Source organism: Nerophis ophidion, linkage group LG26 (assembly GCF_033978795.1).
Source record: "Nerophis ophidion isolate RoL-2023_Sa linkage group LG26, RoL_Noph_v1.0, whole genome shotgun sequence".
NCBI classification, from domain to species: domain Eukaryota; kingdom Metazoa; phylum Chordata; class Actinopteri; order Syngnathiformes; family Syngnathidae; genus Nerophis; species Nerophis ophidion.
Genome location: NC_084636.1, coordinates 11,137,602 through 11,150,577, shown reverse-complemented (window position 1 = coordinate 11,150,577; position 12,976 = coordinate 11,137,602). Strand labels below are relative to the sequence as shown.

The 12,976-nt window shown below is 39.5% G+C and overlaps 1 protein-coding gene across 2 annotated transcripts in view; it reads left to right on the top strand.

The window, feature by feature from the left end:
* usp24 (ubiquitin specific peptidase 24) overlaps positions 1-12,976 on the top strand; it is a 137,720-nt gene that overhangs the window by 106,703 nt on the left and 18,041 nt on the right. For both annotated transcript variants that reach the window (XM_061888473.1, XM_061888474.1), the window contains 10 exons: positions 562-660; positions 743-825; positions 3,736-3,877; positions 3,949-4,068; positions 4,149-4,363; positions 9,149-9,273; positions 9,374-9,515; positions 9,597-9,747; positions 9,832-9,927; positions 12,925-12,976. The exon at positions 12,925-12,976 is cut by the window's right edge and continues 52 nt beyond it. In XM_061888473.1, the coding sequence (XP_061744457.1) occupies positions 562-660; positions 743-825; positions 3,736-3,877; positions 3,949-4,068; positions 4,149-4,363; positions 9,149-9,273; positions 9,374-9,515; positions 9,597-9,747; positions 9,832-9,927; positions 12,925-12,976 (1,225 nt within the window). The remainder of the gene's footprint in view (positions 1-561; positions 661-742; positions 826-3,735; positions 3,878-3,948; positions 4,069-4,148; positions 4,364-9,148; positions 9,274-9,373; positions 9,516-9,596; positions 9,748-9,831; positions 9,928-12,924) is intronic.

Below are 12,976 nucleotides of genomic sequence, written 5' to 3'. Positions count from 1 at the left end.
AAGCAAACCATACAAACAAAAAGGAACGTCTGGAGTTTTGTTTCTTGTTGGGAGCCGTAGAAAGTAGAGGCGTGCCAAACTAAGGCTTCATTAGGAATCTACAAATAGAAATAAATCTAAAATCCCCAAATAGTAAAATTGCTGCAGCAAAACCAGCAACAATACAGAAAATAAGTAATGTGCCAAAAAAACAAAAACGACTCTTTTGTGTATTAATGTTTGATGCCAACAATTCCCGGGTTCATGAATGCACCTTGCTCGACGTGACAGTAATTGGTGCATAAAAAAGATGTTCTGTGTCGTGGCAATACTGTATGCTTCTGTCGGAACGCTATATTATTTACAAGACGTACTTGCAAAGCATCATCTTCAAGCACCTTGCATCTGCCTTCCTTTTACGAAATGAAGCACTGTTAGCTACTTCTTTCTTTCGGTCTAATTTCTACCGTTCAGTCAACACTGGTACCTTTATGTATTTGCGTTTCGATGCCCATCCCTAGTGGTAAGCACTGTTTCTTCTGGTATTGTGTATCATCGGGACTTTTGACCAATGTGTTTTAGATCTTCAAGATGTGGAACAAAGAGTTGTACGTACGAGAGCAGCAAGATGCCTATGAGTTCTTCACCAGCCTGGTGGACCAGCTCGACGAACATCTGAAGGTATTTGAATAATTACAGAAGCAAGCCGCGCATCATGTACCAGCTATCATTGTGTAATAAATACGGCGTTTCTTTCCACTAGAAAATGGGCCGAGAGCAAATCTTCAAGAACACATTTCAGGGAATCTTTTCCGACCAGAAGATCTGTAAAGACTGTCCTCACCGGTGAGTCTGAATTATTGTGTTCTCACTGGTCACAACCAGGGCTGCTGCGATTAATTGATCAGGATAGGATAGGTCTTTATTGTCATTGCACAAGTACAACAAAACTTTGTTTTCAGCACAAACCTGTTCAAGATTAGGCAAACAAACAGTATACCGGGCTACAGAACAAGAACGCTGATGGGTCGCCATAAGACGCCCCGTAAAAGATGGGAAAAGGGTAAACGCTGGGGAACGATGAGTAAAAAAATACAATCTAGACTGGGCTCCTAAGGGGGCCCAGTCTGGAGTGGGAAAAAACCTCCATAGCAAAGCATATATACATATTACAACATACATCTCGAGATATCTAGCAACAGAGGGAAGGGAGTTCGGGGTAATTATGGTAGGCCGCAGCTCTTCAGGCGCTGACCATCCATTCATCACCCCTATGGGATTTGCGTCGAGGGCGTTCTGTTGAGGGGGGGTGGGGTTGTGTATGTGTGGCATATATTTTTGTGGATGTGTGTGTGTGCAAGCCCGTAGTGTGTCTCTGTTCCGCGGCCTTGATGTATTGTGCAGTCGCTAGTCCAAAGTCAACAACAACAGGTGTGTGTCCATGAGAGACAAAAAGGGAGTTTGTTGTGTCTTCACCGCACTGTCCTTCGGGAGAGTCTCAAAGCCAGGGAAACAATCCAAGTTAGAATGTTTTGTATGCGGGTGAAAATAAAATGTGCTTTTCACTCTAAATTGTCTATGACTAATTTGATTACAAAAAAGCATCAATTTTGTATTGTGTTGCTTCAATGATTGATTCATTGAGTGAAATACTCGGTCATTGTATTACTGAAACTCTAATGAGAGGAGTGTACCTATTAGTGATGTGGGTGGGTGGGGGGTGCTGAGTGCCGACAGAGAGAGATGGCTCAGAAAAACAACGGCAAAGTGGAAAGTAAGAAAAAGCCCCAGAGAAGATGAGAGAGGTTTTGTGATCATTTATAAGTGAAACCGACAGACATTGCGAGCTGGCATTTCACAGTAGTACTACATTAATAAAGCAGCACATGACCAGAAAACATCTTGCCCGTTTAAGAGAGGCAAACAAGCACAGACCAGGTAAAAATGTCTTTTTTTGGTGGATAACATCATTGTATATGTTTGACTTTTATAATAAATAATTCATTCAAACACAGTGAGGACATACATCAGGGGTGTCCAAACTTTTTCCACTTAGGGCCGCAGACTGAAAAATCAAAGCAAGCGGGGGCCATTTTGACATTTTTTTATTTTAAAAACTAATACAATATATGTATAAACATTATACATTTAGGCTTCCACTCAGGTTTGATCATGAAAAATATAAAAAATGTGTCATTATCCAGTATTATTTTGTTATTATTCAAGTTTTAAATCTCCAAATCAACATTAGGTCTATCTGTCAATATAATGTTTTTTTATAGAAAAATCCCAAAATATGCAATTTTTCACCCAATAATTTTTTAAAGTAGAATATTTGAGATTATATAATAATTGTAGCATTAAAAAGGTCAACAACTCATAACACCATTTATTTTAATTACTTATTATTTTTTTGAGCAATGACATTAAAAAACAAATCACACTAAAATTATTGGGGATCCAAAAGGGTCCTACTCATTAAAGTGTTAGAAAATAAATTATACATTGTTTTTACTGTTTACTTTTAACACAATAATCTCGAGATCAACTTAAGATCCATCCGTCAATTATAAGTTTTATTGTTGTTTGTTTTCTGTTTGTTCATTTTAGGCCCTTCTTTAAAAAAACAGCTCAGTTTTTTATATGGCAAACACAAAATATGCAACATTTTCCCCGAAAATTATCTCAAAGTGGAAAATTTAACTTGACGTAATTAGAGCCCTGAATAGGTCAATAATTCATAATGACATTGATTTTGAATCATTATTATCTTTTAAAGAAAGAAACAGCCTGCCTGGCAGCTTTGTGTTATTAGAGTAAACATTGCAACATTTTCTTTGTTACATTTCCCCCGTTTGCTCCTACTTTTTACGTTTGAAAAATTTTTCAATCGTATTTTTAAAATGTGCCGTGGGGCCGTTAAAAAATTACCTGCGGGAACAGAACAAATACCCAGAACACCTTGCAGCCTTAACTCTTCCGGGCTACAATATACACCACCTCAACCGACGCACGTAGGGGGGGTGTTAATGTGTGGGGGGCAGGTTCGGGGTTTGGTGGTAGCAGGGGTGTATATTGTAGCCCAAAAGAGTTAGGGCTGCATGGGATTCTAGGTATTTGTGCTATTGTGTTTATGTTGTGTTACGGTGCGGATGTTCTCCCGAAATGTCTTTGTCATTCTTGTTTGGTGTGGGTTCACAGTGTGGCGCATATTTGTTACAGTGTTAAAGTTGTTTATACGGCCACCCTCAGTGTGACCTGTATGGCTGTTGATCAAGTATGGCTTGCAATCACTCACGTGTGTGTACTAAAGCCAGATACAACTTATGACTGTGCTGACATGCTGTTTGAACAGGTCGTAAAGGGCGCTAAAGGCAGTGCAATAACAGCACCCCTTGAACATTATTGTTAGGTTGAAAATCGACAGGAATTTGAGACAATTGTATCCCTGAAATTCGGGAGTTTCCCAGAAAAATCGGGAGGGTTGGCAAGTAGTCAAGTATGATGCTGTGAAGCGCCATTCATATAAAACTCTCAGGCCGCACTAACATTACATTTTCATATCAAGGTGTGGGCCGCAAAATATAGTCTCGCGGGCCGTGGTTCTGAGACTCCTGCTGTAAAGTAAGCAATGGTTTTGGTTATGTCGACAAACACCAATATTGACATGAGTGTCAATATTAGCGTTCAGCTGTACAGAGTATACCTGTATGTTGGATCTTGGTGTAGTTTCAAATTGCACGTTTTCTTACATAGGTATGAGCGGGAGGAGACATTCATGGCTCTGAACCTTGGCGTGACGTCCTGCCAAAGCCTGGAGATCTCATTGGACCAGTTCGTTAGAGGCGAGGTCCTGGAGGGCAGCAACGCCTACTACTGTGAGAAATGCAAGGAAAAGGTCGGCATACAACCTCTGTGCTTATGTCTTATTAGACTTGGATGAGGTACTTAGTTATTTCTCATCCACAGAGGACCACGGTGAAGAGGACCTGCATCAAATCTCTGCCCAGCGTTCTCTGCATCCACCTCATGCGCTTTGGCTTCGACTGGGAAAGCGGACGCTCCATTAAGTATGACGAACAGATCCGGGTATGTTGAATTCCCGCGGTCACGTTCACAGGAGGGGATAAACCATAATGGATGTTTTGATTCTCGCTTGTGGCCTGCAGTTCCCCTGGGTGCTAAACATGGAGCCATACACCGTGTCCGGTATGGCGCGTCAAGACTGCAGCGGAGACGGCGGAGAGGGGCGAGGCGACGGTTCTTCTGGCGGGTCGCCCAGGAAGAAAGTCACTATTTCTGAGAACTACGAGCTGGTGGGCGTTGTGGTCCACAGCGGTCAGGCACACGCCGGCCACTACTACTCCTTTATTAAAGATAGACGGTAAGAGGCACCAAACTTCCTACTACATTTCCTTCTTTTGAGAAGGAAAAAAAACAACAGTAAGAATGAAAACGGGAGCAAAAAGCTGAGCTGTTGGCTTTTTAATTACAATATTGGAATCTTAAAGGCCTACTGAAATGAGATTTTCTTATTCAAACAGCGATAGCAGGTCCATTCTATGTGTCATACTTGATCATTTTGCGATATTGCCATATTTTTGCTGAAAGGATTTAGTAGAGAACATCGACGATAAAGTTTGCAACTTTTAGTCGCTAATAAAAAAGCCTTGCCCGTACCGGAAGTAGCAGACGACGTGCGCATGACGTCACGGGTTGTAGGGCTCCTCACATCCTCACATTGTTTACAATCATAGCCACCAGCAGCTAGAGCGATTCGGACCGAGAAAGCGACAATTTCCCCATTAATTTGAGCGAGGATGAAAGATTCGTGGATAAGGTTATTGATAGTGAAGAATTAGAGAAAAAAAAGGCGATTTCAGTGGGAGCGATTCAGATGTTATTAGACACATTTACTAAGATAATTCTGGAAAATCCCTTATCTGCCTGTTGTGTTACTAGTGATTTAGTGAGATTATATAGTACCTGAAAGTCGGAGGGGCGTGGCCACAGGTGTAGTGACCGCCAGTGTCTCCGTGGAAGGAGGTAATAGTCGCCGCAGCAGCTGCAGGAGGACGCTGGCTCCGCTCATAACTACGGTAAGAGCCAACTTACTACCACAATTTTCTCAACGAAACCTGCCGGTTGACATGTGGTCGGGATCCATGTTCGCTTGACCGCTCTGTTCCATAGTAAAGCTTCAGCTTCGGGAATTTTAAACAAGGAAACACCGGCTGTGTTTGTGTGGCTAAAGGCTTCCCACCTCCATCTTTCTACTTTGACTTCTCCATTATTAATTGAACAAATTGCAAAAGATTCAGCAACAGAGATGTCCAGAATACTTTTTAAATATGCGATTAAAGCAGACTACTTATAGCTTGGATCGCGCTGGAAAATAATGTCCGCTACAACCCGAGACGTCAAACGCACGCGTCATCATACCGCGACGTTTTCAACACGACACTTTGCGGGAAATTTAAAATTGCAATTTAGTAAACTAAAAAGGCCGTATTGGCATGTGTTGCAATGTTAATATTTCATCATTGATATATAAACTATCAGACTGCGTGGTCGGTAGTAGTGGGTTTCAGTAGGCCTTTAAGTATTGACCAATACCGATATTGATCAGATACGATATCAGCACAAATCATTAATGACATTATTATAGTCATTTTTTTGTTGTGTGAAAAATTTTGGAAAGGGCTGATCATGTAAAATTATGCAAATGTAGAACAATGGCAGGTATGAAAAACACAAATTCATTATTAACCCTATGCAATGGACTTATGTTGTCTTTAAAGCGGCTGTTTGCATAGGGTTCCTTTTGTTATTCACCAAAAAAAAAATAGCAAGAACAGCACCAGCTAGTTTGTTGCCATTAATGTTTTAATAGCATATATATTTTTAAAAGTCTATATTTTCCACAATTACTTATTATATTAAATAATAATGGCATGTCTGTCTGAGAAATTTAATAACACGACAGAGATGGATGGACATGAAGACGACGGAAAAGATATCTCTGCCAAAAATTCTAACTTTGTGTAAATCATTTGACAAATATGAGACATATTATGAAGGTAACGAAGAGCAGGCTTTACTTTCTGTAACATCCACGAGGAAATAATATCAGACCAGCTTGAATAATGTCTCAACTATTAGCCACTTGAAGAAGCCCACAATTGTTTTTTTATGTATTGGCAATATTTTATGGTTCCTCACGAGGAAACGTTACAATGGAATTAAATCTATAAACTGTTAAAATTTTTTGTAAATAGCGAGTTATTGTGATGTACAGAAATCCCATTTTTTACCAATTTTCGCAGGAGATTTCTCATATTTAAAATGCAAATGTTGATGCTCTTATAACCTTCAGCATTAGAAACGGTGTATTCAACAACATAATGAAGAGGGCCGCAGAAACAAGGTCTCTGGGGCCCGCCTTTTAAAATTGATGTAGAAAGTGCCTCCGCAGTTTGTATTCCTTTGAAACATTGTTTACTTATTTACAAAGTAAACACATCAGCTATACCACTGCAATGTCAATAAATTAATTATGCTGCCCTCACTGCTTGTTTCCAGCGTGCGCAGCTTGACAGATAGTGAACAGCATGAAAAAACTACAAGCTAAGTTTTGTTGAGGATTGATGTTCCTTCTTTTGAATTATTTTTCTTTCTCAATGTTACTTCTTTATACGTCTTTCTTTATTTAGGTTTCTAAGACTGAAAAAATGTACTTAACAAAATTATAACATCTATTGTGAATTTACATAATATCCATTGCGTATGTTACATAAATGAAATAAAATAAGCATAGATAAATAAAACAGACGGTTTGGTGTTAATACACACAGCAATAGAGATGTCCGATAAATGCTTTAAAATGTAATATCGGAAATTATCGGTATCTGTTTCAAAAACTAAAATGTATGACTTTTTAAAATGCGGTTGTACGGACTGGTACACGGACGTAGAGAGAAGTACGGAGCGCCAATAAACCTTAAAGGCACTGGCTTTGGATGGCGGCTCAATTACATAATATCTACAGCTTTTCACACACAAGTGAATGCAAGCATACTTGGTCAACAGCCATACAGGTCACATTGAGGGTGGCCGTATAAACAACTTTAATTAACGCTGTTACAAATATGAGCCACACTGTGAACCCACACCAAACAAGAATGACAAACACATTTCGGGAGAACATCCGCACCGTAACACAACATAAACACAACAGAACAAATATCCAGAACCTCTTGCAGCACTAACTCTCCCGGGATGCTACAATATACACACCCAACCCCGCGTACCTCAACCTCCTCATGCTCTCTCAGGGAGAGCATGTCCCAAATTTCAAGCTGCTGTTTTGAGGCATGTTAAAAAAAAATAATGCACTTTTTGACTTCAATAATAAATATGGCAGTGCCATGTTGGCGTTTATTTCCATAACCTGAGTTTATTTATTTTGGAAATCCTTGTTACATTGTTCAATGCATCCAGGGGGGCATCACAACAAAATAATGCATAATAATGTGTTAATTCCACGACTGTATGTATCAGTTGATATTGGAATCGGTAATTAAGTGTTGGACAATATCGGAATATCGAATATCGGCAAAAAAGCCATTTTCTGACATCTCAACACAGCAAACATTGCACAAGTGGTTTTACACACAATTAAACCTAAAAATTTAGAGCTACTCGTTCTGATTGCCAGAGTTAAACAGACAAAAAAACAGGACCACAAATACAAAAGACTTCAAAGAGTCAGCAATTTCAATACATTGTTGTCCAGTCGCTGTTAAATATCTGATTTTGGCGATATATTCAAAACATTTTTATTGCGACACGTGCTTTGCTGTTGCCCCCTGCGGGGTGGCAGGAGTACTCCGTACATGAGTAACCCTGTTTTGAATAGTTTCATCAAGCCTACTTGAATGTTGTTCAGTGGGCCAAATTAAAAGCTTTGGGCTGCCATTTAAAGACCTACTGATACCCACTACTACCGACCACGCAGTCTGATAGTTTATATATCAATGATGAAATATTAACATTGCAACACATGCCAATACGGCCTTTTTAGTTTACTAAATTACAATTTTAAATTTCCCGTGGAGTTTCTTGTTGAAAACGTCGCGGAATGATGACGAGTGTTTGTGACGTCTCGGGTTGTAGCGGACATATTAGCCCAGCAACACTTACGGCTAAAAGTCGTCTCTTTTCATCGCATAATTACACAGTAATTTGGACATCTGTGTTGCTGAATCTTTTGCAATTTGTTCAATTGATAATGGAGACTATAAAGAAGACTGCAGTGGATTTCAGCTGCCTTTAGCAACCGAAACACAGCCGGTGTTTTTTTGTTTGTTGTGAAGCTTTAACACAGAGCGCTTAAGCGAACATGTTTCTCTACGTCAACCAGCAAGTTTTTGGATGGGAAAATTGTGATATTAAGTCGGCTCTTACCGGAGACCTCCTCCTGTAGCTGTCAAAAAAGCAGCTGTGATCTTGGCTCCTCCATTGGCTTCTCTCAGAGACATTGGCGTTCACCGCAGCCATCCGACTTTCATGTATGACTTTACAATCTCATTAAAACACTATTAACACAATAAGCAGATAAGGAATATTTTTCCGAAATAATCCTAGTTAATGTGTCTAATAACATCTGAATCGCTCACACTGCCGTCGCCTGGAGCCGTTTCTTTTTTTTTTTTTTTTAAGTGCTTCACTCTAACTTTCCTCATCCACAAATCTTTCATCCTCGCTCAAATTAATGGAGAACTTGTCGCTTTCTCGGTCCGAATTGCACTTGCTGCTGGTGGCTATGATTATAAACAATGTGAGGATGTGAGGAGCTCCATAACCCGTGACGTCATGCGCACATCGTCTGCTACTTCGGTACAGGCAAGGCTTTTTTATCATCGAACAAAAGTTGCGAACGTTATCGTCGATGTTCTCTACTAAATCCTTTCAGCAAACATATGGCAAAATCGCGAAATGATGAAATATGACACATAGAATGGACCTGCTATCCCCGTTTAAATAAGAAAATCAAATTTCAGTAAGCCTTTAAGAAGACATTGTGTATAGTTTTTTTTTAGTGCAAAAACCTTGAAGGCCCCTGCTGGACGCCATTACTTGATTTTATTCTCTCTCTCTCTCCTTGTAGAGGCAACTCACGGGGACGCTGGTACAAGTTCAACGATAACGTGGTGGAGGAGTTTGACATGAACGATGAAACGCTAGAGTATGAATGCTTTGGGGGAGAATACCGACCCAAAGTTTATGACCAGTGTGAGCAATACACACGCGCTCCTTTTTTTTTTTTTAGCCATTCGTCACAGTCCACCCGATGCAAAGTCTTGATTTGCCTGAACTGTTTGTTTCTATGCAGCCAACCCCTATCCTGATGTGAGGAGGCGGTACTGGAACGCCTACATGTTGTTTTATCAGAAGATCAGCGACCAAAACTCCCCTGTCCTGCCGAAAAAGAGCAGAGTTAGCATCATGAGGCAGGAGGCAGAGGACCTCACACTGTGAGTGAACACAACTGATAATAATAAAGAACTATAAATCACAAGCGGTGCATTTAACTTTATTATTATCTACACTTTTAGGTCCGCCCCCTCCTCCCCTGACGTTTCGCCGCAGTCGTCTCCTCGCCCACCCAGGGCCAACAATGACCGCCTGACCCTGCTCACCCGCCTGGTCCGCAAAGGCGAGAAGAAGGGCCTGTTTGTGGAGAAGATGCCCGCCAGTATCTACCAGGTGACGTGACATCCAGCTCCCCGCCAGGTGACGAGGCTACGACACTATTGGGATGACCTCTCGTTATTCCCCCCCCTCATGTAGATGGTGAGAGACGAGAATCTCAAGTTCATGAGGAACAGAGACGTCTACAACAGCGACTACTTCAACTTCACGCTCTCGCTGGCCTCCGTCAACGCAGTATGTCTTTTTTAAATTTTTTTTATTATTAAATCAACATAAAAAAGCACAAAATACACTTTCAATTAGTGCATCAACCCCCCAAAAGTTCCCAAAGCACACATGATTGTGTGTGCCGCCGGTCCACTAACATTATCATTAATTACTATTTTTTACATAATTGTTTTTATATTATTTTACTTTCTTTTTTATCCAAGAATTTTTTTCATTCATTTATTTATTTATCTTGTTTTATTTTATTTATAAAATAAAAAAAGGACCTTATCTCCACCAGACCAGGTTGTTAATGATAATGTCCAAGTCGGGCTCAGCAACACACACCCTCCTCCATGTACGCAGTAAGTCTTTGTTTGTGTACAAAATGCATAATAAAGGCATCACTATATATTGCAATAACTTCAATTCACCAAATCTAAACAAATTCGGGTTTCCCTCTTTTGTGTGGTATACATATTTGAAATATCGAGGATGAATTCAGGAATTCAACTCAGAAAAAAAAGGTTTTATTTAAAAAAAAAAAAAAATGAAATGAAAGGGGTTGACTTTGCTTATCTTTGAATGTATATTTTAAATGTATTTTCTCCCATTGGGATAATTGTTTTCTCAACTGCAGAAAGCACCTGGCATTGTATTAGGCTGTTAAGCATTTATTAGGGAGAGCTAAAATGTAAGAGTAATATTACATTATTTAATAATATATTGAAAGTAATAATATATAAATATATTAAAAACTAAAATATTTAAATACAATTAGTGATTTAACCCCCCTTGTGAATGGTAAATTGGTAGTACTTGTATAGTGTTTTTCTACCTTTTTAAGGAGCAAAGCACTGACACCATTTACACATTCAAACACTGATGGCGGGAGCTGCCATGCAAGGCGCAAACCAGGACCCATCAGGAGCAAAGGTGAAGTGTCTTGCTCAAGGACACAATAGAAGTGACTAGGATGGTAGGAGGTGGGGATTGAACCAGGAACCATGGCCGGCTCCACGCAGGGGCAAGAGGGGGCAGAGCCCCCTTAAATAAATGTCTTGCCCCCTCAAATCAAAATTTGAGAAAGCAAATTTGAATAAACTCACAAAATTACTACATTACAAGTTGACAAAAGTATCTGCACTAGCGGAAAAATCCGCCGAAAAAGGGACACATACGATATAGTAGTGTCGGCTTCCCTCTCATCCCTCCCTCCGCTGTGCGTGTATTCACCATTCCACAGGCTGCGCAGCAGACACACACCCGCACACAGCCCTCAGCCCTCAGTAAACATCTAATCACTGTTGCAGTATGAAAGTAAAAGAAAAGGAAAAGTTGTCTACATTTATCATATACTTGTTAGGATGGGTGTATCTTTGTAGTCTTATCTGTCATAAACACGTTTATCGTTGCGGACTTTCCGTGCTACGGAGTTCCTTTTTTTTTTTTTTACAACTTGACGAGAGCAGTGACAGCGGAGGCTCTGAGCAGCAGTGGTTTGGAAGGCAGAGAGCCTCCAATGTCCCTGTAACAAGCTACAAGTCATTTATGATGCTGTTAATGACGGTAAAAATGAAACATAAGGTATATATCCTGCTTAGCAGTCCTCCTCTGCTGTCCTCTGTTCAGAGCGGAGTCCCTAGCAACGGCCCGTTTTACTTAGCAACGGTCTGGTAATCGACTGCAGGAATATTTTTTTTTCTTTTGTTTTTCTTGTAATTCTACATAGTCAACCTTTTAATGTTTCAATCTACATTTTGTAATAAACAAATTATAAGTTTCATTTGATATGACCAAGACACCTAAAAACAAAAACACTGCCGTTTTCATCAATTTACAAGCAAGTGGGCAACACACATACATTGGAGTGAATGAATTTTGTGCCCAGATGAGTGCCCATGTTCTGTTTTATAAATTAGTTTGAGATTCTTTTCTATCATTATTCATCAGACTACCCTTCAGTTTTGTAAATATTGACTGTGGTGTGTGAAGTCCTACTTTGGGTCAAAATTTATTTGAGAGTTAGGCCATCCAGTTAGGATAAATGTTATGTTGTTGGTTGATAAAATCTGGATGAAGGATGTTTTATTTTTTTTTATTCATTTATTTTAATTTTTATTTTTCAGTTTCCCCCCCTGAGGGATTGCCACCTTATTGTGGTCAGGGGGTTTGCGTGCCTCAGTGACCGTAAGAGCTATACCAGCAGGAGCTTAGTTTTCAGGTGGGACACCCAAGTTGGACAGGTCTGAAGGTAGAGGCCTGACAAAGTGCAATCCACTACTCCAGGTTGGGGTTGGACACATAGCTAAAGACCTATTTCAATGAAGAAAGCATCGTTACTATAAGCACAGAAAAAAAAGTGCTGGAGCGTGATGTGTACACATGATGCCCCCTTCACATTTCTGACTGCCCCCTTATAAAAGCATGCCTAGAACCGCCCCTGCCAGGAACACTCAGGTTGCTGGCACAGCCACTCTCCTAACTGTGCCACGCCGTCCTCTAATTTAAATTGAGTTTAATACAACGTGGAAGTAATTACAATTGGTTTTACTTTAATGAATACAAATTACATTTTTGCATTTTTCTTTTGGTAATTTGTCTCTTACTAATTAAACTGCCTTTACTTTTATTCAAAAAAAGGCTAAAAGTATGATTTTTTTTTTTAAATATATAAAAAGTATATTTCTAATAGTTTCCCTCACTAATAAAAACATAACAGAGAACAAAATGACATTAATATACAAATACCATTTTTTTTAATAATAAATATAAATACAATTGTTTTTTATAATTCCCCCTTTTAATAAAAATGTTTAACTCTTGCTTAGAACAAAACTAAATCACCTTATCTGTTATGGTAAAGTAATATACTTACCAATTCTATTTGAGGTGAGTTATTTTTTTTTCCCCCAAGTGGACCCAAGCATTAATTGATGCAGTGTTTATTAGAAAGGAAGCCTCAATTATATCTGGAAACACTGTTTTAATTTTCAAGTGGAATCATTTTTTTGTTTGTTCCAGACTAAACTGAAGCATCCAGACTACCAGGCCATGGCCAAAGAAAGTTTGCAGC